The 26645-nt window shown below is 49.1% G+C and overlaps 2 protein-coding genes across 3 annotated transcripts in view; both read right to left on the bottom strand.

Moving 5' to 3' along the window:
- SREBF2 (sterol regulatory element binding transcription factor 2) overlaps nucleotides 1–9023 on the bottom strand; it is a 56239-nt gene extending 47216 nt beyond the window's left edge. For both annotated transcript variants that reach the window (XM_063075016.1, XM_063075015.1), the window contains exon 1: nucleotides 8801–9023. In XM_063075016.1, the coding sequence (XP_062931086.1) occupies nucleotides 8801–8888 (88 nt within the window). In that variant the 5' untranslated portion in view covers nucleotides 8889–9023. The remainder of the gene's footprint in view (nucleotides 1–8800) is intronic.
- A 1409-nt stretch (nucleotides 9024–10432) lies between these two features.
- CCDC134 (coiled-coil domain containing 134) lies at nucleotides 10433–26535 on the bottom strand. Its single transcript, XM_063075409.1, has 7 exons — nucleotides 26466–26535; nucleotides 24692–24810; nucleotides 23724–23845; nucleotides 23442–23526; nucleotides 21500–21681; nucleotides 21128–21199; nucleotides 10433–15463 (listed from the first exon to the last, which is right to left on the bottom strand). Exons 2-7 carry the CDS (start codon nucleotides 24792–24794, stop codon nucleotides 15338–15340), a joined length of 690 nt encoding a protein of 229 aa, XP_062931479.1. The 5' UTR covers nucleotides 24795–24810; nucleotides 26466–26535; the 3' UTR covers nucleotides 10433–15337.
- Between the last annotated feature and the right edge of the window lie 110 nt (nucleotides 26536–26645).

Consider the following 26645-nt stretch of genomic DNA (forward strand, 5'->3'; position numbering starts at 1 on the left):
ATCCCCAACCCCAACCTTACAGAAGAAACTAAGGCTCAGAAAAGTATCCTGGGACCCAGAGGAAGTCACTTTAAGTGCCCAGCACAGAGCAAACACTTGATAAACACATGTTGACTGAATGTGTAACTAAGCAGAGGATCTCATACCACCTTGCATTTGCTTACATCAGACAAACAGATGGCATGGAGTAGAGAAAAAGTCCATGGGTTTTAGAGTTGGACATGTCTGGATTTAGGCCACAATACTACCACTTACTAGTTGTGTGATCTGGGCTTTAGTTTCTTCATCTGTAACATACCGCAGAATTGGAGAAAGGATTAAAAGCAAAAACATATCATGAAACAATGCAGGTTAAGGCATGGAATGGTGCTTGCCACCCAGAGTCATATACACTCTATGAAGGTAGGGACCCTGTTTACCTTGCCAGCGCTATACCTGGAGCCCAGCACAAAATAGGCTCTTATGTAAAGGTCTGAACTGCAGGTCTGACCAGTCAGTGTTGAGAACATAACAGGTACTGTCTACAAATGATTTCAAAACCTGCTCAAGGACTGAAAAGTAGAAGTAACTGCAGAGACAGTCAATAACTAATAAAAAACAAGATGGGTCACGTTCACATAGTGAACACCAATGTACCTCAGTGTCACGTAGTGAACACCAATGTACCTCAATGTGTCTACATAGGATCAAAATGAAACGCTCCTGTATTCATTATCAAATAAATACATGTAAGAAGAATTAAACACAATGGAAAATAACTATTCAAGTTGAAGTCCAGCCTTGCCCAAGAAAAGAACAGAAATCCTACCCAACTAACTCAGAAAAACTATCAAGATTGATTTTTAAAAATTCAAAGAAAGTAGTGTGAGAAATGAGGCTATTCAAAACAAAAGGGCATGTCCTAAAATATCTGCAGATTTGGGTGAAAAGTGGTTTTAAGAGAATTACAGTGAAAGGAAGTAACTTCCAGAACACCATTTACAGTGATGGAAAGCCCCAAAGAATTTTTATGTGAGGATGCACTGAAACTTTGGGGCAGCAAGGGCTGCCACCCGGAAACTACATATAAGGGAACTCAGGAAGAACAGAGTCCTCGTGAAACAATGTAAAACAAGAAACCATTTGCCAAGTTCCCCCAAAGCAGAGGGCTGAAAATAAGGGACTGCTGTACCTTAAGGAACAATTTTAAAAGTAAAGAGAGCAGGAAAACCAGATGAAAGACTACTCCAAGAAACCCAAAGCAGCAGACATTTAAGACAATCCTGACCAACAGGGTCCTGGGCAAGCAAAGGGGACATATGAGGCACTGGAAGGGATCACTAAGAAAGGTGGTCACTACCCACTGACTGTCCAGTGGTCTTGAGTACAGAAAAGTCAAGCGAGGAGCCGAGAGGCCAGGACAGAGTGGTATGTATATGTGCAGTGTTATGGAGTGGGGGTGGCATCAGCTCTAACAGGCAAGAGTATGGTAAAGAGACAGGCAGAATAAAGGGAATAAAGAGTCCCAAATGGACTGTGCTGAAAAGCTGTGGGGAAATAGGCCCTCTCCCACACACTGGTGGGACTGTAAATTGGTACATCCACTATGGAGAGCAGTTTGGCAGGATCTATCAAGACTACAAATGAATAAAGAGCTAAAAAAGAATTATAGTTCCTTACCCTTTCTTTTGTTTTATTTCACTGGATTCTTGTAGCACCTATGACGTAAACAGCACTGGCCTCACTTTGACCAGCAATCCCACTTTAGTAATTTCTCCTGTACCTACACCTGCACATGTATGAAATGAAGAATTTACACAGCTATTCACTGCAACATTGTTTTTAACTGCAGAAGACTGGAAACACCTTTAAATGTCCGTCAAAAAGGGACTGGATGGATAAATTACAGTGCATCCATATAACAGAAAACCACACAAAAGTGAAAAAGTCTGGAAAGATCTCTAAGACAAATTTTTCAGTGGGGAAAAAAAAGACAAGGCACAGAAGAACAGGGTTTATAGCATGCCACCTTTTTGTGTCAAAATAAAAAGAGAAGCAAAAGTTAAATATATTATTTGTTATTTGCTTGTATTTGTAATAATATTTGTTTCAAAGTTTCAAAGTTTCGAAGGAGGAGATGGGAGTGATGGGATTAGACAGATAACAGACAGGGTTGGGAGTAAGACTTTTCACAGTACCCTTTCATATTTTTTATTGTGAACCATATGAATGCACTATCTTTTCAAAAAAAATTTCTTTGCAGAAATATTTTCCAAGTTGTAATTCCCAATCAGCACAGTAATGTATAGCACTGGGAAAGTTTTAAAAATGAAAGGGCTACAGCTGACAGTATGTAACCCAGCTCTTGACTTGAAGACTCTTTTTTGGAAAACACATACCCATGAACTAACTCCAAAGTGACTTGTTCATAAGTATTCAGAGCAACAGTACTTCGTTAACGAAAAACTGCAAATGAAGAAAATGTTCAACAGAGACGTGGATATGCAAGCGTTTGCCTATTCAGATGGATTATGTTAGATTATATGGCTATTATACCTCAACTATTTCAACATATAGCACACTACATGTGAAAACACTGTGACATCAACAAAGTTCAGACAAGAATCCAGAAGAATATGAACAATTTGGTATTCTGGAAGTTTTAGTTGAATAAAGTTGTTTAACAATTTCCTTTTTTAATTACCAATTTGAGGAGAGAAAACATCTAGTTAAGATAGAGGTCAAAATATACTTTTTAAAAATGCTAAGATATAAGCTGAGCATAACTACATAAAAGACTATTCAATGAGAGTCAGGCAGCGCTCAAGAACCTTTGGCCAAAGGCCTGGGTGTGAATGCAGAGAATGTTTGTCAAGGGCGAGGCCAAACATATGGAGGAAGGAACAGAAACCCAAGAGGACTCTGGTTTGGTAGTCTGATCAACCCCAGAAAACATATCCCAGGAAATGTAACTGGATGAGACCAGGAGCTAAACACAGGTGAAAAATAAATAAGCTGTGGACAACAGTAGCTCTTTGAACCCAGACATTAATGACATTGATACATATTCAAGTATCAAAACAAAGCTGGTATCTTTAAAAAGGTATATACAAAGGGGCAAAAAGTAGATCTGTGCTTCACCTCACTGAGCAGTTTTTCCAAAACATCACTCACTGCAGAAATATGTAGTTTCTACCTTCTCACCTCTACCTCCCAGTGGTGTGCTGACCACACCCATCCCAACACCCATTCCTGGCTCACCCAGCTGGCCACTCCAACTTTCTCAGTGATGTGAACACCCGGACTGGGGGCGTACCCAACACCCTGACCTTGGACATGCTTTCCTTTCCTCATCAGACACACCTTTACAGAGCGCCTATTTCATGCCAGGTACTTCAGGGTACTCTGCCAAAGATGAAACTGAGTGTCTGCAGGGAGAAGCCAACAGAGACCCAAGACAATGCCACGGAAAGGCTCAAGTACTGGAAGTTCCTCTGCAGGCTGGGGTAAAGAGTGGGCTAATAGCAGGAGGGCTGCATGAATGCAGGCATCAGACAAGTCGGCTCTCCAGAGCCCCACTAAGTAGCGAGTGACTGACAGCCCAGTTATATTAAGGCACGTTGTCAGAGAATTCAGAACACCAAGCATAAAGACAAGACCCTAAAAGCTTCCAGAGGAGAAAAGAGGTCACACACAAAGGATCAGGAATCAAAATAGCAGGGGTTGGCCAGTTAGCTCAGATGGTTAGAGTACAGTGTCAAGGGTTCTGATCCCATACCGGCCAATTGCCAAAAAAAAGTATCAAATAGTATAAGATTTCTCAGCTACTAGACACTAGAAAATGACCAGGCAATGCCCTCAAAATTCCAATATAAAATTATGTCTAATCTAAAATGCTAAACTCAACCAAACCATCAAATTGGAGTAAGGTTAGAATGAAGATTTTTTAAACAAGCAAAGGCTCAAAAATTTCACCTCCAATGTATTCTTTCTCAGGAAGCTACTGGAGGATGTGCTCCATCAAAACAAGAGAGTAAAAAGACAAGAACTAGGGAAGAGGAGCTTCAACCCCCCACCCCCACCCCCACCCCCAAGCGTGATGATGAAATAAGTCCCAAGAGAAGTGCTGAAGAGCAGACCTGAACAACAACCATCACATGGAGCAAAAAAAGGGAGGGCTCCAGGAAAGAAAGGAACTGACCACCACACTGAGAGTTTGTTACAAGATTTAGGGCTGAATTAGTTACAAGAACATGGAAACTAAGCAAGTGAATACTTGGGGCTATTATTGTAAGTCCTAGGTAAATACAAACAATAAAAATGTAGAAAATCTACCCAAGAGAAATGAACACGTTTGTCCATACAAAAACTTGTACACAAATGTTCACAGCAGCTTCATTTACAATAGCCAAAAAGTGGAAACAGCCCAAATGTCCATCAGCTGATGAGGATAAACAAAATGTGGTATATGCATACAATGGAACACCACACTGCAACATGATGAACCTGCATGACATTATGCTAAATGAAAGAAGCCACATACTGTCTGATTTCATTTATGAAATGTCCAGAATAGGGAAACCCATAAAGACAGAAAGTAGATTAGCTCATTGAAAAACTTCTTTAACCTTCTCCAAAGAGAACAACCGCCTCTACTTGACCATCACCCACTCACTCCTGACTCCTTCCAGCTTTATCTAGCCTTGGACACCCTCATCTGCCTGCTGTCAAAGGTCGATCTCCTAATTGAAAAATCGCATGACTCCTTTCATGGCCTTGTCATCCTTGCTGTCCTCTGCAGCACTGTTTCCACCATATGACCACTCCTTGAAAAGCTCACCTCTTCTTAATTTATTACACTTTCCTGACCTCAAACCTCCCAGTTCTCTCCTCTCACCTCTATCTTCAACTCATGATCAGTGACTGTTCCTCAATCTCCATCCCCCATTTTAACCTTCTCCTGGGTACCTGCCTCCCATCTCCTACTGGATGACTCCCAGGCACCTCAATTCCAACCCATTTAAGAGAAATTTTCATCATCTTCCCAAACCAGCTCTTCCTGCTAGCTTCTTAACTCACCCAATACCCCAGGCTCAAAGCCTTAATGGGATCTCAATTCCACCTCTGTTCTGCCTTCAGGGCCAAGCCTTCACTGGGGCCATGTCCTGTCAAGTCCAGCATCTTGCATGACAGCCACTTCCTAACCAAATCCCTTCACCCTCTTAGCATCATGATTGCAGTTTCCTCCTAATTGGTCTCCCTGCCTCCAATCTTCCTTGCCTATCACCACAGTTAAATTTCCTGAAAACCCATGAATAATGTCATCCCCCTGTTTGAAAATCTTCAACAATTCTCTCCCTACATTCCACAAAACATCTGTGTCTGGAGCACAATTTGGCTCCAACTCACTTCTCAGATCTCATTTCTACTGTTTCCTTACACATGCTGTATATTCCAAGAAAGCTATAGTAGTTTTTATTTCTAAGGCACCTCGGTCCTTCTTCCACGTGCTCATCATGCTACTCCTGCCACCCACCCTTTTGGACCTAGAAAAAAGGTCACCTCCATGACTATAGCTCTCCTGATTCCAATGGAAATGGATCCCACCTCTTGGTCCCTTTTGGTTCCTCCTAAAGGCCTGGCTTACAGATCAAAATACAGACATATACCACAAAAAGAAGTGGTGTGGCTATTCTATAACAATAGACCTGAGGGCCTAGGACAATGAATATTTTGCAGCTAGCATACATGCTTTGTTGGGTTGTTTCTAAAAAAGATTGGACCAACATTTAAAAATCTAGAGATTTCAAATAAAAATCCAGACTTGGGCATCTCTTGAAAAAGAGACACTGATACCTCTTTCAAGAAGCTTCCATAGACTATCCTAATCTAAAATCTTCCCTGGACTATCCTAGTCTATAGTAGGCTATCCCAGTCATTCTCTACACTGTGATCTCATTTAATTTTTTTCAAAGCACCCTGCCAAAATTGTTCTTTTATTTTACATAACTGTGTTTCCTCCACCAAGAAATTAAGCTCTCTGAGAGAAAAGAGACCTTGTCTGTCTGGTTCAAAGCTATCCTCAGCACTCAGTCCACTGTGGGGCTATTTAGAAGCCACTCGAGAGATGTGCTAAGTGAGTGAATGGATGTGGTCTCCTTGGGCCATACCCCCAAAGGGTACCGATGTGTTGGAGCAGAGCAGACTGTGGAATGTAGGATTCCTGCCTGCCTGTACCTCCTGGAGGCAGGCATGAGTTCTCAAGCTTGCAAGTAACCCTTATCCCCACCATATACATACATAGGAAGTAAATCTACTCACATTCACAGTCTCTCCTCTTCCTTTCCTGCTTGGCTCCTAGCAGCAGGTGGGCTGGCCACCCATGATCTAATCCAACTCCAAAGACTATGACCAGTATGACTAGTATCCTGCCCAGCCCAAGGTCACTGGATTCATTCAGGCCTTCCACAAATACTTAGTGGTCACTCTTACTGTGCCAGGAACTATTCTAGGTGCAAAGAATTCTGTGTGAACAAAACTAAGGTCCCTGCCCTCAGGGAGCTAACATCCTGGAAGGGGGACAGATGAGTGAGTATCAAGGGATACTTGTATCTGCAGACCATTGGCCTTCAACCATCCCAACCCTTCTTGTCCTCCAAGGCCCACATCAAGGGCTACCTCCTTGGTGTGGTCTTCCTATTAAGCCAGACTTTACCAAGCTCCCTCACTGTTGACTTTCACTTACTGCCCTGTGCAATCGTAAACTGTTCTATACTCAGCACTACAGTTTGTTACTCATCTCAAGCTCAATGAGGCCATAAAATTCTATCTTTCATGGTTCCTCGCAGCTCAGTAACCAGCCTGCAATGGAATATTTGTTGACCAACTGAAGACAGCAAACCACTTTTCCCAAACCTGGCAGAGGAACCTGTGAAGCCACTGAACCACTGTGGTAGTTTCCAGAGTATACACTTTATTCAGAAATGTATGAGGATAAAAGTTAATATTAACCACGAGGTTATTTAACACATTACAAATTAAGACGAATAGGGATCGACCATGGAATAGGAATGCAAAATGCACATGAATTTCTTTTTGTGCCCCTTCTGGTAAGCAGCTTTGGACATACTTTTTACCAGCTGTGTAACCTTGGGTAAGTTAATGAACCACTCTGGGCCTCAGTTTCAGGATCTGTGAAAGGGAGATGACTAGTATAATGGTCATCTCTACCTGATAGTGTTGTTATTAGGACTGAGAACATGTGTGTGAGTGCTTAACACAGGGCCTGGCACTTAAGTGCTCAAAACATGTTAACTGCCATTCTTATGTTCCAAGAACTCACCACACCCCACATTTGTCAACACATCTCTGTATTCAGGAGCACTTAGTGGAAGAGTCTGTGGTTAGCAGAGGGGTTTCAGTGAAGGTCTTACCACACTGCCCAGATGACCAAAATGGAAAGCAAGGACAAGCTAAGGGGATAAATGTTACAAAAGCAAAATGGAAAAATGGCAAACAGATTCTTTTTTTTTTTTTAAAGATGACCAGTAAGGGGATCTTAACCCATGGCCTTGGTGTTATCAGTACCACACTCTCCCAAGTGAGCCATGGGCCAGCCCCAAACAGATTCTTTTTAATTAGCATCTTCTGCTGCCTCTGTTTCTTCACCTGCACAATGGGGATGAAGCTATCACACTTGCCTGCAAGGCTGTAGTGAGATCCTAGATGCAAAAGCATTTTGTAACTGAAAAGCACAACGAACCTGAATTAACTGCTTAAGTGCACGGGTTTTGTATTCTCTAAGGTGAGTAACCTTAGACAAGTTAACATCTCCTGGCCTAAGTCTCCTATAAAATAGGAACAAGAATATCTATCTCACAAGATTGCTGTGAGAATAAGTGAAATAATAAGAAGTAACTGGGGGCTAGAAGAGCCCAACTATTAAATTACCATTAAGATTACTATCCTATTTATTGGACTCCTCGTCCCTAAACGTGAGGTGGAAAGAAACCAATACTGGCTCAGAACAGGAAGAAATGGGCTCTGTAAACAGCTGGGTGACCTTGGGCAAGTCGCTGACCCTCTCCAAGCCTTGGTTCCCACAGTCACAAAATGACAGCATTACAAGAGAGGATCCATAGACTCCTTCCAGCTCCTCCACTCCGCTGTTAAGGCCGCTGAACAAAGGCCAACCAACCGCTACCCAGCCAGTACCCGAGGGGCCACAACTGAGCTCCCTTTGCAGCGCGACAGGAGAAACGCCCGGGTGTTCATCCCGGAGAGATGCGTCCACATTCCGCCGCCACCGCTTACTCCCTCAACTTGCTTTTGCAGACGTTGCCCAAAGTTTCCCCAAGCGCCCGGCGACCAGCCGTCGGTCAATCACAGGAAGACCAGGGGTTGGGGGAGAGGAACCTGGGGCCCGGTCTGGGGAATCCCAAAGCCGCCCCCGCGGCCGGGCAAGGCGTGACAGGTGCGACGCGGGGCCCCCGGCGACGGGAGAGCAGGACGAACGGCAGCCAGTGTGGGCGCGCGAGGAAGGTGGCGGCCACGCGCTCTCCTCAAGCCACTCCCCGCGACGCCCCCGGCCCCGCGCTCTGGGACCCGCGACCCTCGCTCCGCTCCCAGCCCTGCGGCGTCGCAGATGCTACGGCCTCCGGAGCGGCCGGGCCGGGGCTAAGACCCATCGCTCCAGAAGCGTTGGGGACCGCCAGGGCGACCTTTCCGCGCAAGCCGGAGCTGTCCGGGGATGGGCGCACACGCACCCGCGCGCGCTGCCGTAACCCCTTCCTCCCCGCCCGCCCCGCCACCCACCACTCACCGTCGATGTCCCCCAGAGTCAGCTCGTCGCCCAGCTCTGTGAGGGTCTCCATGGTCTCCAGACCGCCCAGCTCGCTGCTCTCGTCCATCCCCGGGTCGGCGCAGAGGCCTCCCTGCGATCCCACTCAGGGAGACGCGTGGGTGCTGCCGCTGCCACCGCCCATGACACCCGACAGCCCCCGCCCGGTACCGCCTCACCGGCCAGCGCCAGCCGCCGCCATGTTTGCGCTGAGCCCCGGCGCCCCGCGGAAGGGGCGGGGTGGGATTCCTCCGCCCCACCCGCACCCTCTGCGGCCCCGCCCCCAGCCGCAGCGCCCGCTTGTTTGTTGTCAATGGGACCAGGCTCGTCTCAGCCAATCGACGCGCGAAGCGGCGCGTGGGGTGATGGCACGTCATCGATCAGCAGCTCAGATTTGCATAGCGAGGCCCCGCCTCTCACGGGCTGGGAGCTTAAGCGAAGAGTGACCGCCTGGTCCTCAGCCCAACCTACTTTTACTTGTTTAAAGGAGCCGCTCCCTTCTCAGTTGGATCTGCTCCACGAGCAACTCCGCCCACTGGCCTGGGATTGAAGGGTTAATATGCCACCTTCCACCCGCGACTGCCCACCGCCTCCGGCCCAGGCTGCGAGCACATTACGTCACCTTCTCAGCTTGGGCCCCGCCCCCCCGCTCCCGCCCTGCCCGCCTGGGAAGGAGGGTAGAATCAAACCGAGCCTCCTAACAGTCGGGGACGAAAGAAATCATCCAAGTCACGCTCCTCCGAACCCCCTTAGAAAGGTGGCAACGAACGCTAGACGGGCTGCGAATTGTCCAAGTGCACTCAGCATATACCGCGACCACGACCACGTGCTTAGTTCAGTGGTCCTCAATCCCAGGAACCTCAGAACCACAAAAGACCTTTATTTAATACAATGCCAGTGCTCAGGCCCACCATCAGCCTCCTGAGGTGTGCCTGGCACAAATATTTTGAAAAAGTCCCACAGGGATTCTGACATGCAGCCCACCCACAGATTCCCACTCTTTCAAGCGCCTCACGCCGCCCCATCTTGCAGCTGGTCACATTGCAAACAAACGTGCAAACGTCTAGAAATTTATCCTAAGGAATAAAAGTACAAGTGCTCAAAGAAGTGCCGAAATATTTATGTTCAAAGACATTCATCACAAAGGTCCTCTGTGACTGGGAAAAATTGAGCCCAACAAGGGACTGTATAAATTACATCCACACGATGAAATAGTATGGCATCATTAAAAATTATGCGCAGTACTGACAAGAAAAGGCTTTCACAATATATTGATAAATGGGAAAAGTGAGTTTCCTGCTAGTCTGTGAGAGGTCACTGTTGTTTAGGCAGCCGTCTCAAGGCTGTGTGGAGGCAGACACATACACGGATCCACTAATTCACTGTGTGACCTTGGGATGGTTAAGAAATTGTTCTAAGCCTCAGTTTTGTCATGTCTAAAATGGGGATAAAATAGCACCCCTCATAGTTATGAAGATTAAATGAGATGATTTGTACATTCATTTGAAAATTTATTGAAACATCTCTGCAGCAGGCAAACAGTTCCTGCCCTCTGAGAGCTTCCAGTCTAATGAAAAATAAACAAATATTCAACACAAAAATAAATAACAGATGATGGTCCAAGTTATGAAAAAAAAAAAAAAAAAGCAATGTGTGTGACAAAACTAACAAGGGACCTGACTTGTGGTGTCAGGAAGACTCTGAAGAAGTGACATTTAAAATGAAACCTAAAATTTTGAGGAGAGAACTGTGTCTGGTGTAGCCAGGGGACAGATGACATAGACAACGTTCTTGAGGCAGAAAGAGTTGTGCCAGTCAGCACTCGGCATAAGTCCCGGCATACAGTAAAAGGCCATAAAAGGTAGCTATTGTAATTGAAAAAAATAAGGATCTGTGTGCTCACCTGAAGGGTAAAAAGGTTGGAAGGCCCAATAGCTGGCTGTCAATTGTGGTTATGGGAGTGGTGGGATTTGGGGTGAATTTTACTTCCTTCTTCCTATTTCAGTATTGTTTAAATTACTTTTTGTAATCAACATGTATAGCTAATAAGAAAGTGTCTTATTTTGGGGGAAAGCAAGACAAGAATGTTCTCTTCATTGTTTACATGCAGGGAAGTTGATATAGACTATATCAGTCTCGCCCTGAAAGAAACAGAAAACCGAACCCTGTGACGTGTTTTGGACCCAGCACTGAGCTGGATGGTGTCAGTCTTCAACTGTGCCTCAGTAGCTCTCACAGGGCTCCTTGCACTGATGTGTGACTGGCAGGATGCAGCAACAACTCCTATACAACTTACTTTAGTCCAGTGCCCTCCCACTCCAGAGCCGCAGTAACCCCCTGCAGAAGGCTGCCCTATGCACCAGGAGGCCAGGGAGGCAGGCACAGTGCTTCCCACTCTACAGCTGTTCCCATGGCTCCCAGCTGGACTGGCCCAGAGGCCATTGTGCCTAGCTAAGTGGCCTGAGAGGGCACAAATGAAGGCTCAGTAGAAATGGTGGAAGAATGGTGGCGCGCGGACCCAAACCTCAGCAAAACACTGATATTCTCCTTCTGGCCCTCAAGTCTACCTAACTGAACATCTTTTCTTGGTGGCACCTTGCTCTGGCTGGGAGGACAGAGGACGGCTCTAAGGGGTGGAACAGTCTTTGACAAGTCATACCTCAGGACTTGGGTTCTTCATCTGAAAAGGGAGGGAATGGACTAGCTGACCATTGATATCTACCATGGACTGGGCACCTACTACAAGTCACAGGAGAACTTCGCATACGGTTTTTCATTTACTTCCTCTGACACCTCCCCTTTGAGGCCTTTACTCCAAGTTCCTATCCCCTTCTCTCTCCTCCCCCAGTCTTCCTCCCCTTTGAGGCCTTTACTCCAAGTTCCTATCCCCTTCTCTCTCCTCCCCCAGTCTTTCAGGATTCAGGTCAGATATCACTTTCTCCAGGAAGCCTTCCAGATGGATTAACCAAGAGCAAGTACCCCACTGTTTGACACAGTGGGGGGCGGGCAGTCGGTGGGTTAGGGTGTGGAAAATAAGTTTGGTTTTGGATAAACTGAAACATAAGCAATAAGGGTTATCAGATGGTAACAGGGCAGTTGCCATCAGCTTTAAGGTTAGAGGATATGGCTGTCCAAGAAGAAAAGAGTGAAGAAGAAAGACTAAGTCAAAAAACTCTTCTTTTAAAGGGGTAGGTAAGAAAAGAGGAATCAGGAAGAAGAGATGGAGCAGGCTCAGACTGAGGGCCGAGAACCAGGACAAGAACAGGAAAATGGCCTGAGAGGATCATGTCAAGTGGGAGGAGCTGTCAACAGCATCTCCCTGAGGGCCATGACTGGAGAGGGCAGAGGGAGATGTGGGCCTGGGATAAGGGGGGAGAAGGGATGAGGACCAGGGATGTTTTACCCCCCAGGAGATACCTAGCAATGTCTGGAGACATTTTTGGTTGTCATACTGTGGGATTGCTACTGGCATCTAGTGGGTAGAGGCCAGGGATACTGCTAAATACCCTACAGTACACAGAACAGCCCTCCTTACACAACAAAAAATTATCTGGCCCAAAGTGTCAGTAGTGCCCCTATTGAGAAACCGATCTTGAATGATATTAGGGAGCTCCCAGACTCTCCAGGGGTGCACAGACCAGGTCTGGAAGCTCAGTAGACAGTAACAACATCTAAGGTCACACTGAAAACATCACTGTTGCCACCACTGGGCACCCCTGTCAATGGACTGGCCACTAGAACCACCCCTCCACTGCTAACCCTGGTACCTGCGGCCACCACTAACACAGCGCAACTCCCACACAGACTGAGTACATCCAGTTGGTGAAGCTACAGTTACATAACTGAATCCCAGTTGCAAGGGGAAGCTGGACAAACAAGTACCCTTGAGCCTTTACATCTGAGGGGAGGGAGGGGAGGGGAGGAGGGTGGGCTCTGCCTGCAGTAAAATTCATAAGGTGGGGTACATGGAACAAGTGGCCACAACAATCATTAATGGCAGCAAAGGGAAGGAAAGGGGGGGTGAACAGAGTTTCTGTTTGTTTCTTTGATGTCAGGAAAACTTGGGCCCATTTGAGGGTGGAGAGGATGGGATTAAACAAGGTGAAGAAGACTGGAGGTGTGGAGGGAAGAGCCCAAGAGGAAGAAGGTGCCAGATGGAGTAGATGAGAAGACAGATAAGACTAGGCCCCTTTCTTTGGCTCTGCATAGTGGGCACTCAGTAAATCTACGGGATGAACAAAGAACCATCAGAGAAGGACACCTATCACTGAAGTTCCAGGCAACTTCTGCCTACAAGGGCCTTTTACACAGGCTCTTATCCTCCCAAACACCTGGGCGTTCTGAGATGGGGGACCCAAGGATCTGACTGAGAAGTGCCCAATTCTGATGACAACAGCTGGCAAGGGACAGAGCCTAGGCTAGTCCCAAGTTGTCTAGGTCTTCCCACCTCCCTGGGCTGACTCCCTCATCACCTCACAGTTCCCCAGCTCTGTTTCAAATTATGAAAATCCTGCTGATGACAGAGCCCCTAGAAGTCACTCAGTGGGACCCCCAGCCAAAGCTAGAACCACCTCTGCACTATCCTGAGGCATCCTTTAACATCCCTGCCACCCCAAGAAAGCTAGGTCCACTGCCAAGCAGGCCTTGTTCTTGGAAAGTTTTTTCTCCAGTTAAGCACCTTCCCTGCAAAGTCAGCAACCACCCATCTCCAGCTTGAAGAGGACAAGAAGAGCCTGGGGGCTGGTCCTGATCCCCAGCTCCACTTGCTAGCACCAGGAAAGGTTAAACAGCTAATCCAGTGAATCTGACCTTTTCTCATAGTACAGCCCTTCAGTTCACAAACTCTAGTGTGCACCATCTTATGTACTCCTCACAGAAATGTGGCAGGGTCACACAGACAGGGAGGGGCAGTGCTGGAGATGGAGCCCAGGTCTGCCAAGTCAGTCCCACCACCTAGCCCCTGCCTCCCCTGCCCAGTGAGGGGGACTGGGTGGCTAGTGGGCAGTTCTGATGGGAAAACTTCCTCAGCCCTCCTCCCAGCCACATCCAGCTCTCTTCCAGCTGTCCCCTTACTTCTTCTGAGTAAGTCATGGGGTGCAGGATGTTCTGGGCCCTTCCACGAGGCCTCCTTAAGGTCAGGCTTCCCTTTGCTGCCCTGGCCAACAGGGAAGGTTAATAACCTCAAAGAAGCAGATTAGGGCCAGACAGGGGGTCCAGACATCATTAAATTCATTTTGCCAATGAAGCCACAGCACAGGAAAGGGAAGGGCTGGGCCAGGGTCAGTATGTAAGTATGATGGTCTAAGACTCAGGTCTCACTTGGGCTGTGTCAGTGGTAGGGGGCGGGGGGTTGGGGGCAGGGAGTCTACAGATGGTTATGTGTCTCTGCCCTTTAAGAGACAGACCCTGGCTTGGCAAGGTCAAAAAGGCAGGCTAGAATTCCCACTGGAGCCCCTCTCTCCTCTGCTTGCGAAGGTCATGACTAAAGGGTAGCTGCCTACCTGGTTCCACAGAAAAACACACTGCCCACTCAGTATCTAACTCCCTCTGCAGCTTTTCTGCCCTGTGGCCATGGGTCTCTGCTTGCACACCTCCTGAGACAGGGAGCTCACTCTGACTAATCCAGCTCAGGGCAGCCCTGCCATTACAAAGCACAGCCTCCTGCAGGGCTGCAGCCTCTCCCCCTGTAGCCCCCACCCACAAGTCGAGTCTTCCAGCACTGCCAGAGAGGCAAGTTGACTTCTCCACGCCTGTTCAATGACTGCCCCCAGTTATCTGAGGACAGAAATCACATTATTCCAAGGTCTTCTTGGGCTCAAAATCCTCCCAGGACACTTCTGGGTCCCCTCTCAACACTAATCCTTCATTGAGGATAGTACTAAGGAGTAACAGGAGGCCTAAGCCAAGTTCCTGCTTCTCTGCCCTGCCAGGGCCTGGGGCTCCTCCTGATGAGGTGGGAACAGCTTCCAAGCTGGTCTCCACATCTCAAAGGGCCCCTGATCTGCTCACAGCCCCCTCACCAGCCTCAGTCAGCCCAAAGTTTGCTGACTTTTATTGTGTCTCTGCAGAGGGGCTGGGGTGTATGCTGGGTTGCTCAGTGACACAGTGGGGCCCACAGTAGGCATTGCACCTTCAGCTGTGGCTCAGATCCTGGTTCTGCTGCTTCCCCACAAAAGGCAGCAGCCAGAGGGGCAGCAGTCCTAACCCACCAGGAGGGCCCCTTCCTGCCTCCCCCAGCAGTCTCCACAGAGTCAAGTCTGCAGCACAGTGTCCTCAAAAGGCCCCCTTGGCGCACCCTCTAGGGATGCCCTGGGAGGAGATCCAGCCCCTTGAGGCTCAGTCCCTTCAGAAGGGGCTCAGACCCAGCTCCTGGGGGCCAAGCAAATGTGGCCTCCCCATCTGGAAGGGGCTGGTGCTCACCGCCATGGCCCAATGCCACTACACCACAACCACATGACCGCCTCCTCTTCCTCCTGACTGGCCTCTTCCTGGTCCCTTGAGCCCTGAGCTGAACCAGGGCTATAACTCAGACTGGGATCTTGAGATCCTCGGGCCTTTTCGGATCTCCTTCCTCTTCTCCTCTTTCTTCCGGCGTTTCTCTTCTTCTCTCAGGGCCTTCTGGAAAGGGTCGGTGCTGGGAATGAACTGAGGGGAAGAGCAGAGCGGACTGATTTAGTCTGCCGGCAGCAGAGAGTCTGCTCTGAACTAGGCTGCTGGCGGGATGTGGGGACAGGAAAGTTGCTTGAACACAGGACCTGCCCTCAGGGAGTCCCAGATATTTAAATGGGCTTGGGGAAAACAGCTCAGTAGGTCTTGAAAGATAAGCAGGAGTTTGCCAAGCAAACAGGATGAGGGAAGAGAAGGGCATTCCAGGCAGAGGGACAGATGCTGAGGTGTGACCCTGCACGGGGCATCTGAGAAACAAGAAACAGAGTGAGAGGGCAGAGTGGCTGAGACAACCACAGACCCCAGAAGCCCTGCCAGCCATACCCTTCAGGAGGAGGAGAGGGAAGCCAGCGCAGGTCATAGGCAACAGGTGGGCTGCTGCTTTGAACAAGTTGCGGTCTCTAGGCAAGGAAGTGCACACGAGCAGGGATGGATCAGAGGTCAAACTCCCTGAACAAGAGGTGGGAGGAAGAAGAGAAGGATGGCTGGTGAAGAGATGGGAGCACAGGGAGGATGAGGACTTCAGTAGGGACATGCAACTGTGGTCCTAGACCCTTTGCTCTCTCCCCAGACGGCCTCACTTAACCCAGAGCTTCTGTTAGCCTATGTGGTCAATTACCACTCAAACTCATATCTCCATGTCTAACTGCTGCCTGACAGCTCTACCAGGATGTCCCAAAGTCGCCATGGTTCAATCTCCCCAAAGCCCAGTTCTCTTCCCAAGTTCCTGCCCTGATGAACAGTGGTGCCCATTCCCCAGTCTAGGTGAAACTGAGGAGCCCCTCTCCCCAAGCAGGCACCTCCTCTCCCTCCACACTGAATCCAGTGCTAAGCCTGGCTCACTTTGACCCCTGAGTGTCTCTCCTACTGCTATTTCCATCACCACCTCCACCTCTCTCCTCCATGACTCCAGGAGCCTCCCAAGTCTCTCCACATCCACTTTGGTCTCTCTCAGGCCATTCTCCTCACTGCAGTTAGATCTTTCCAAAATGTAAATCTGGTCGTGTCACACGCCTATTTACAACCCTCCCATGGCTCTCCATGATTCTCAGGATAAAGCTCCATATGGTGCATGAGCAGGCCCACCTCGCCCACCTCTTCATCCCTACCTCACACTCCCCTCCTTTCAGTTCTTGGAGTCCCTGTGCTCTCCCACTTCCAAGCCTTTGCATATGCTGTGGCCTAGGCCCAGAATCTCTATCCAGCCCTGCCCCTTTGACACATTAGCTCCAGCTCAGGTGTTGCTGCCCTCAGGACCTGCCCTGACTCCCTGCCAGGGCTGCTTCCTCAGGGCTGTGCTGTCTTCCACTTTGTGCTGATTCTTTCTCAGTGCTTGTCCTATGTGCTCACTCACTTCCTGCCTGTCACCCTCCCATTCCATCAGAACAGGAAGATGGTGTCAGATGTTACTCACCACTATGCTACAAGCCCCTAGCACAGGGTCTGCCTGGCTTCTTGATAGCACTCAATGTATGTCTTTTAAATGAATGAGCCATATTAGAATATGAAATACAACCATGCCCCAAACTCTGGTAGCTATGCTATGAAACATGCCTCTTATTTGTTCTTAAGGCAAATTTGACAAACATTTGATTAAGGTAGACATTTAAAACAAACTAAGAGCTCCACCTTGTGGAGTAATCTACCTAACAGGTTAGATTGAGTCATGCCTTAGGAAGATGGCAGAAACGACACTTGACTCAGAGAGAGAAAGTGATGTGTTCAAGTCACACAGCAAGTGGGAGGCTCTCCTCCTGCTGCCGCCCAGCAACGGTTCTCTGCCTGCCCCTGCCAGTGACCATAACCTCCGTAACGTCAAGCATTCCACTCTGGCCACCACTTCCTATCTTCCCTAACTCCCTAACCCTGCCATTTCTTTGATCCCACCAGGACCTACAATCCATTGTTCCTACTACCTTTTCACTGTCTGTTGTCCCACTCACATCCTCGCTTCCCCTGTCACGGATTAGAGTTGTGGCCCATCATTAAAACCACTCCTTTGCATACACCTCAACACTCACGTCTCTCTTCCTCCGCTGCACGCACATAGCTAAACCTCAGGTCTGGATAGATCCAACCTCCTGCTTACTACAGCCCCGCAATGTCTGGTCTCACTTTAAATTCCTGACGCTAACCTCAAGCATCGTGCTGCCTGGCAATCCAGGACAGTTCCCTGGTCCACTCACTCTCCCACTCTCCTACACATACCTTCTCCTCAAGCCTCCAGCACTCCTTTCCTCACTCCCAGACCATGACCTTGCTTCCTATTTCACATAGAATGAGTACGCACAAGACAACTTCCACAAGCTGCCACCACCACACCCACCAACCCGTTTGCCTCTGTGCCCATATACTCCACCTCCTCTCTTGTTCAAGGTTAAGGTTCTGCTCTTCCAGGCAAAGCCAACCCCTCCCCGTGGCACCATATCTCAGCCCTCCTCACCTCCTCTGGATGAGGCTGCAGCAACTCGCCTCCCCTCTACCCCACATCATCAGTTCTTCCCTCCCAAATGGATCAGCCCCATCAACACACAAACATGCTGTAGTCTCTCCCAACTGACTAAACTTTGAGCCCACATCCCCGTGCAGCTATTCTCCCATTGGTCTGCTCTCCTTGAAAGCAAAACTCATCAAGAGAGCCGTTCATACTTGCCACGTCCACTTACATTCTTCCTGTTCTCTAGAAATCCAATCTTTCATCCCCACCCCTCCACCAAAACAGCTTTTATCAAGACCACAATGGCCTCCACGTTGCTCTATCAGGCAGTCGATTCTCAGGCCTCATCTTCCTTCACCTGAGGCAGTGTCTGACAAGCTGACCACTCCCTCCTTCCTGTAGTGCTTTCCTCACATGGCTTCAGGGAAACAACGCCCTCTTAGGTTTGATACTATCATGCTGACAGCTTCTGGGGGGGGGCGTTGCTGGTTCCTCTTCATTGCCCCAACCTCTAATTGCAGCCACATCCCAGGCCTCAGGCCTCAGACTGCTTCTCTACCTGCCCGACCCTCAGGTGATCTCGTGCTACCCTTCTAATAGGCATGACTCTCACATTTATCGCTCCAGCTTCCATCCTCCTTGAAATCTAAAATCATATATCCAACTGCCTCCTTGATATCTTCATTCAGATGCTCACCAGGTACAGAAACACTCAATTCCCTCTCCAACCCTCAGTCTGCTCCTACCTCAGCCTACCCATTTGAGGAGATGGCAGCCTCATTTTTCCAGATGTTCAGGCCCCAAATCTTTGGTCATCCTTAATGTCTGTCTCTCTCTCTCTCTCTCATTCTCATACACACACACACCACAATCTGCTTCCTCTGCAAATCGTACTGGCACTACTTCCAAAAGAGAACCAGAATCCGACCATTTCTTACTAGCTCCACCATCACCACCCTGATTCAAGCCACCTTTACCTCCCAAATGGACGAGCACAGCAACCTTTCCGCCTGAGTCCCTACTCCCACTCTGGCCCCCAGACGATGTTCCACACAGCAGCCAGATGGATCCTTTTAAAGTGGTAAGTCAGAGCCCATCACCCTGCTCTCCAGGTCTCTCAGAGTGAATGCCAAAGCCACCCCCGCAAAGACCTCTGAGGGTCTTGGGATCTGTCCTACAACTCTGACCTCATCTCAACTGCCTCCCATCCCCAACATGTTCCCGACGCACAGCTTTTGCACTTGCTGCTCCTTCAGCCTGGTATGTTCTTCCCCGAGATACACAGCTGGCTCTCTCACTTCCTTCAGATCTTTCAGTAAGACTGTGTCCAAGTCATATAAAATTATGACTGTACCCCTACCTTACCCCAGGCATTCCTTAACCATATCCCCTGCTTTTTTCTCCACAGCCCTGTCACCACCTATTATATTATTCATTTCTTATTGACCATCTGTCTCCCCCAACTAGAATGCTGTTCTAGGAGAAGAGGGCTAGTCCCGCTTTCCAAGGGCTGGGATTCCGTAGATGCTCACTAAATGTTAAATGAATAGGTGTGCTATGCATCTGAGCCTTCGTACAAGCTCATCCCTCTGCCTGGAAGGTCCTCCCTCAGCTGGCTCACCCAGCAACTCTTATTCATCCCTCAGCCTCCACCACCAACCTGCCAAGGCTGGGTCAGACTCCCCCTCAGGGGGTCCCACAGTTTATTATGTATGCTTCCCTCCTCCACTGGTACAGTCTTGCAAGAAGGGGTGGCAGGTACCCCAGTGAGGAAAACCATAATTATTAGCAACAACATCAAAGATTGGCAGGCCAGTCTAAACTCTCTTACTCTCTAAGCTTAGATGTCTACCTCCTCTTACGTGGGAGGTATTGGATAATAGGTTTTAACCATATCCTGATTGTCTAAAATGAGACCTACTGGTCCACCCAGGATTTATTCACAGCTGGTTGAGTCCAGGACCCTGGAGGACATGCTTGAGGTCAATACTTTAGGTTGGTCTCATTCTGCTATTTAGAGTACAGTTGATAGTAGTCTTAGTTAAATGAAGTATGAGACAAATTGACCTGGCTTGGTCCTAGCCTCTATTGGTCAGATTACTCAGACTGAACAGCATATTCATGTGAAAATTTGAGTTAAACCAATATATGGAAAGAGGGTTTGGGGTAGACTACTGGAGGAGGCAATTTGCCACAACCCTGAGCATCCCTGCTTGATCTTGCTGGGGACACAAGAATGCAAAGCCCTAACCACTCTTTACCTGGGTCATTTCTCAAAACTGTATTTGCAGAGAACAACCTTGAAGGATGAGGTAATGTTTCCCCCCAAAAAGCAGGTTTGCTTCCATTCACTATAAAAGTGGTGAATTTCCCAAGTTCGGTGGTCCTTGGCTGTGATACAAACCCACTGTAGCACAGCATCTGCCTGGGCCCCTCTGTGTCACACCTGTGAAACTGGGGGAACAAGGGGTACCAACACAATCACACCAACATTGTGACTACTGCTTTTACTGTAATAAAGTCTGGTGTCTCTGACTGTCAATGTCCATGAAATAGTAGCAGGCTAGCTTGTTAGCCTGCAAGCAGAGTAAAATCCTAGACCCCTACAGACCCAACACCCCTCCTACACCAGGGGCCAGGGCCACCACTGTACAGATTTGATGTGTACAGTCCCTCCAGCCATCCACGCAGCCCTTCCTGGCTCTGCCACCTCTGATCCTTTCCTCCCTTCACTGTATATGTCCCCATCTGTCATCTCAAACTGCAGCCTCCAGCCCTCAGAGCCCACCTCAGCCCCCTGGAATGACAGCACATGCAGGAGTGTCGGACAGAAGCCCAGATGGGTGCTCAGAGGCTCAAGGGCATGGAAGAATGTAGCCTGACCTGCCCTGGTTGCCCCGACATTCACTTGACATGGGATGCACTGGAACGGGTGTGTTCATAGCCTCATAACTGTCCTTGAGACCTCGGGTCCACAGCCCAAGAACAGACAGGGAGCCTGAGGCTGAGAGAGAAGCAGTGACTTGCCCAAAGGCTCCAGTAAGTGAGTGACAGTTTCCGGACCCAGACCCAGCCATGTCTGGGTCCAAAGCCCTCACCTTCTACCTTAGTCCCCCAGCCCCTGCAGGCCTGACTTCCCATGGCCCAGCAGAGGCAAAGCAGACATGGCTTTGGAAAAGGAACAGCACAACCCCCTGGCAGCTCACCTCTGTGTGGTCTATTTTAAATGGATTCTGGAAGTTGGAGTCTTTCTCACTGATTCCCAGCTCCTGGGCCATCTGCAGATGAGGAAAAGGTAGTCATCCTCTGCCTTCTCCTGCCTCCTGCTCACCAGAGAGCCAACCCCTTCATGCTGGGCCCCAGACTCCAGGCTTGGGCAGATATGGGTCAGGCAATATCGTCAGGTCAGCACAGAACCGCTTGAAATGGGGCCTCTATGGCCGAAGGTGCCCTGAGGCTTATCACAGAAAACGCAACCAAGCATTGACATTCAGGCCAAACTAAAGAAAGGCAGATTCAAGGCTCCCAGCCCACTACCAGAAAGAGGGCTTCCAGCCCTCCCCCATGCCAGTCCTTACCAGGCTGAGGATGGGTGAGTGGGGCCCCTGGTCAAAGACGCCTGTCTGATTGCAGAAGCTGATGCCCCAGCGGATAAGGAGGTTCCAGTTGGAGTTGTGGTCAAAGTAGTGGTGAACAATCCTCGGGAAGCGCAGCACCACATCGCCAAAGAAAGCAGTGTTCTCCACCACATGGGAGAAAGCTGGTGAGAGGACCCCAATGACTGGCCCGGGCAGATGCTTCCTACTGCCTACTGGCTAGCCCCAGGCCTCCTCCAGAGAACAGAGGCATCCACCAACCCACCAATCGGAGAAGGGAACAGTGCCCACTGACCACAGGCTGCCAATCACATGTGCAGTGTGTGCGAAGGGCCTTATGTCCACCAGCTCACTGAATCCTTATAACCACCTTTTAGAGGGAAGTGTGGCTGCTGTGTCCATTTTACAGGGGGGAAACTGAGGCTCAGCGAGCTAGTGAGTAGCAAACCCAGGTCTATCTGTCCAAAGGCACATGTTGCTGCTCAGAAGACTTGTTTGCTGTGGGGACCAGAGAGGGAATGTCATTTTGCATATGGAAGCTGATGTATCAGACGAGGTTTTGCTGGTCCTGACTCCCCTGACATGGCATCCAAATGTCCAGAGGTGGACAGTGATGCTAACACAACTACAGTGCTGTGAAGGGTCAGGTCTGTTAGGAGGCCAGGGAACAGGTCAGGGTTCTTTTGGGTTTTTTTAAAGTATTCTTTCAATTTTATTTTAAATGCTTAAGTTCTTAATAATTTTTAAGTTATTTTAGACTTGAATAACACAACACAAAATTCCTTGACTCAGCTTTCTCTAATGTTATCATATGACATAACCAGGAAATCAACAGCAATACAATACTATTAACTAATCTACAGACCTTATTTGAATTTCATCAATTTTCCCACTAATGTCTTTCTTCTGGTCAACAGGTCAGTTTAGACCAAGTTTAGTTAGTATGTCCATCATGGCAGCAAGTCCCCCAGACACAGGTTAGCATGAAGAATAACTATATGGCCAGCCCTACAGGCAGCTGCTATCGGAGCCAGCCCTCCAGAGAGGGCCCAGGAAGCCCTCACCAGCACTGGTCAGGTCACCCAGGGAGATAGGCAGACTCCAAAGACGTGCCAGGTTGGGCCTGAGACATGTGGGACAGGGACCCTTGGGCTTCAGAATAATCTTGAACCTCAAAGAACTCAGGAGTCAACTTGGTTCAAAGGGAAAAGCCAGAGCAAATAATTTGTCCTCTCTCATCTGGAAAAGGGAGGAAATAGTGCCTTCTTCATAGTTACAGTGGAGATTAAAGATGGTATTCAATATATAAGGGCTGCTTCCATCCTCTCTCAGACAATGTAATCTAAGAAGTGTTTTTGTTAAAATGTAATCAGTTAAGGGAGGGGATGGGGACTTACCCACCACTGAAGACAAATTCTTGGAGGAGGGAATGAAGGGACATCTTATTTACATATTTTTTTGTATCTGTCACAAAAGCATTTAAGGAGACTGGGGCTTTTAGAACAGTAGTAAAGAGTGTTGGTAACTGCGCCCACTGGCTCAGCCACTTTGGCCTCAGGCTTTTCTCTTTCAAATGGGAACAACTCTTGTTTTCCCGACTAGAAGGGTCAGAGTGGTATCTTACGGATCCTGTCCTGGCCCCTGGAGTGGTAGTGGGCAGAGGCTTCTCCCTGGTTCCCCTGCTCTAAGCACAAAATAGCACAAAGGAATACATCTGTGTGAGGGCCCTGACACCGACTCTGGCTCTGAAGCCCAGAAATGCTAAGATAACCAAAGACTATGTGCCCATCTGCCTGAGGGGGCCGCTTGAAAGGTAGCACGAGGGGACTTCCAGTGAAGAAAAGAGTGACAAGAATAGGAAGAAATGAGCAGCTAGAGAAGATAGGGTGGTGGGGAGGAGAGGGTGGGGTTGGGAAGACCATACCATCCTTCAGCTTCTCATCCTGGGGGAAGGGCCCATCTGGGAGGACGTCGGCAGCAATAAGCACTGTCCGGGAATCCTCCAGCACCTGAGGGAATCCCACCTGGGCTGAGTGACTGCAGAGCCTTTCACAGATCCAGCCCCATGTACTCAAACTTCATTTCAACTCTTGTGCATGCAGCTCTCCCCTCATTGAACACCATCCGCTTAGGGAACTCCTACTCATCCATCAGTGCCCAGATCAAAGAGCGGGCCTGTCATAAGCTGCCCCCTGCCCACACACACCTTAAAGAGCCCCTTGAGCATGACATCAAGGATCTTGTATTGCTGGTGGATGTCATTCAGCTGCGCCAGGTTCTTCAGCGCCAACAGCTGCTCCCGCCGCTTCACCTCAAACATCTTCCTGTCTGGGCAACATGAAGTTAAGGGGCTGCCGCTAATATTCCTGCCTGGACAATCCAGTGGTCCAGACCCAGAGGGCCCATTCCTTACCAGCATGGCTATGGATGCCCATGGCTCTGACCCCCCAAGGAAGGAACAAACTTCTGAAAAGTATACCAGCCCTGCAACGTATCATTCGTCCTATTCACAGAGAACTCCATGCCCAATAGCCTGAACTCAACCTTCCAGGACCTGTCTCCTGCTTTCCCTTCCCTGTGGTCTTCTCACCATCTCTCACAACCACCCACTGTTCCAGAACCTTCACCTCCTAGTTTCTAGTCTTTAAAGACCCAGCTCAAAACTCAAGACACAGTGTTTCTCCCTGACCCATCCTGGATCCATCAGAGCACTGATCATAGAGTACAATGATCATTTATTTGAATACTTTCTCCCCCTAGGCCTGAGGATGCCTCAAAGTGGGACTGGTCCTGCCTCATCTTTGTATTCCCGAGGCCTGACCTAGGGGAGGTGGCTCAATACACCAGGGTCCAGATGGGTCAGTAAGCCAGAGTTCCTGAGTCTCTGCCCAGGGTCTCACCCACAAGGTACTAGGCATATGTATAGTCCTCAATGAGCCTTCATGGCTTTGAAAGATGTGCCTTGCCTTCTCCATTTAATATATGGTGAAATTGAGGCTCAGAAAAGAATTGACTTGTTCAAGGTCTGTCTAAAGCATTTTACCTTTTCTCCCGTTTCTGGTGGTAGCCTGTTCCATCCCTGGAATCCCCCAAGGGGTTTTGGGATAGAGAGATCTCATGTATAGACCCCCTCAGAGACAGTTCATTAACCCTACCCCCAAACCAAAAGGATACAGATCTTCAGGCTCGGGTCCAGAGAAGTCCTCAGGGTGCCTGTGGCTCCTGTCCCAGAGAGCAGCAAGACAAAGAGGAAGGACAGGAACTGAAGAAAGTCCATATCCGAGACCCTGGAGCTAGAGCAGTAACCCAAAGAAATGGGGTGAGAGCCAGAGGTTGGTGTTACATAAAATATAGAGTACAGGTGAATAGCAACTTCCCCTGACATGGCACAGCCTCCAAATACCAAGAAGCCCTGAAGCTCCAGCCCCTAGCCCAGGTCCTGTGGCCAGCAGGTGCACAGTAAAGACCAATGGGATGGTAGGAGGGAGGAAGGAAGACAAATGTTTGCAACACAGGGATGCTTAGAGCACAAGGGTCAGCGTCTAGAGCTCTGGGATGGAGCCCTGCCCCTGCCCTTGACTGGGGGACCTTGGGCAAATTGCTCAGCCTGAGCTTCAGCATTCTCACCTGTAAAAGAGGGATAAGGAGTTTTCCTCCCTGTTGCAGGGAGGGACGTCTGGAAGGCACTGCACCTGGGAAAGGAGGGAACTGCTCAATAGCATTCCCTGTCAATCCCTTATCCTGGCCTCCCAGGAAGATATCGGGTCAAGAAGGCCCAAGCAGTCAAAGAGGATTTGAAACTTCTGGAGTTACCTCTTTCCCTGACTTTTGTTATCAGAAAGGAAGATGGGACAAAGGGTGGGAAGAGAGGCAGGGTAGTCTTGGGAAAAGAGAGCTGCTACTCATTTTGGAACCACAGGCACCACGTGCAATATATGTTTCTATTTGGGCACGTTCCACGTTTATTTATTGAGTTCCTATCACATTCTAGGCACTGTTCTAGAGCTGGGAATACAACAATAAGTAAGACAAACAAAAACCCTTGCACTCATGGTACTTATGTTCCTAGTAGGGGTAAAAGACAATCAATAAACTTGTAAAACAAACACAGGATGACAGGGAGCTGGTCAGGTGCAACATTAAATAAAGTGGTCAGGAGAGGCCTCCCACTCAGATGACAGCTGCCCAACTTCACCAATGTAGAAACTAAGTCACAGAAAAGTGAAGTGACTACCCAAAGTCACACAGCTATTCCCAAGCTGAAGCAAGAGTCTGTTTGACTCTAAGCCCAGGGGCTCTGTCTCCTGTCTCTTTCAAAATAAATAAGCACAGGACACCTCAGATCAGAACTGGGCACTGATCTATCAGGACAACTGCCCCAGGGGAGAGAGGCTCACTTACAGACAGTGAGAGGCTGCAGAGGTCATCCGGAGAACCCCCACCCCCACGCAGATGAGACAACTGAAGCCTATAGTAGGAGTTGTCTAAATTCACCCAAGACCCCCCACATTCCCCCTCACTCTCCAGACTCAAGGGAACCAGACCCAGGCTAGGGCAGAACTCGGGGAGGGAGGGGGAACGGGGGGTGACAGCCGGCAATGACTGAAGCGGGGGAGAAATGGAAAAGGAAAGCCGAAAAAGTAGACTGCGGGGGAGGGAGGGGAGGAGCGCGAGATCCTGCTTTCTCTACTGTTACCCCCACTTTTTCGGCCTCTTAATCCCACTCCCGCCCTGCGAGTCCCCAGAGCCCTTCCCAACTCGGCGTGCGACTCTGAACCCATTCTACAGGAGACGTGACGGCGGCGGGCCCTGAGCCAGCCACCCGGGGTCGCGGGCCCGGGTTGTTGCCCCCGACCCTTCGAAAGGAGAAGTGTCCGGGTCTGCGAAACCCCCTCTCCACATCCTCCCTCCCCGGGAGCCTGCCGCCTCTCACCCCGCCACCACCTACCAAGCCCGGCGATGTGGGAAGGAGCCGGCGGCCCCTCGCGTGCAGGTTGGCCCGGAGCCCCGTCGAGCAATCAGCAAAGGCACCGAACTCGGGAGCACCAGCGAGCAGCAGCTTAGGGACAGCCGGGCACCGCCCCGCCCACCGCGCTGCTCCCGACCAATGAACGCGGGCCGCGACCGC

This window comes from Cynocephalus volans, chromosome 12, assembly GCF_027409185.1.
Source record: "Cynocephalus volans isolate mCynVol1 chromosome 12, mCynVol1.pri, whole genome shotgun sequence".
Taxonomy (NCBI): Eukaryota; Metazoa; Chordata; class Mammalia; order Dermoptera; family Cynocephalidae; genus Cynocephalus; species Cynocephalus volans.

Coding starts and splice junctions, on each gene's coding strand:
- CCDC134 (XM_063075409.1), bottom strand. CDS start 24,794: ATGGACTTTCTTCAGTTCCTGTCCTTCCTCTTTGTCTTGCTGCTCTCT. Junction 23,527..23,723: donor TGCTCAAGGGGCTCTTTAAG/GTGTGTGTGGGC, acceptor GGATTCCCTCAG/GTGCTGGAGGATTCCCGGAC. Junction 21,200..21,499: donor ACTCACCCATCCTCAGCCTG/GTAAGGACTGGC, acceptor CCTCATCTGCAG/ATGGCCCAGGAGCTGGGAAT.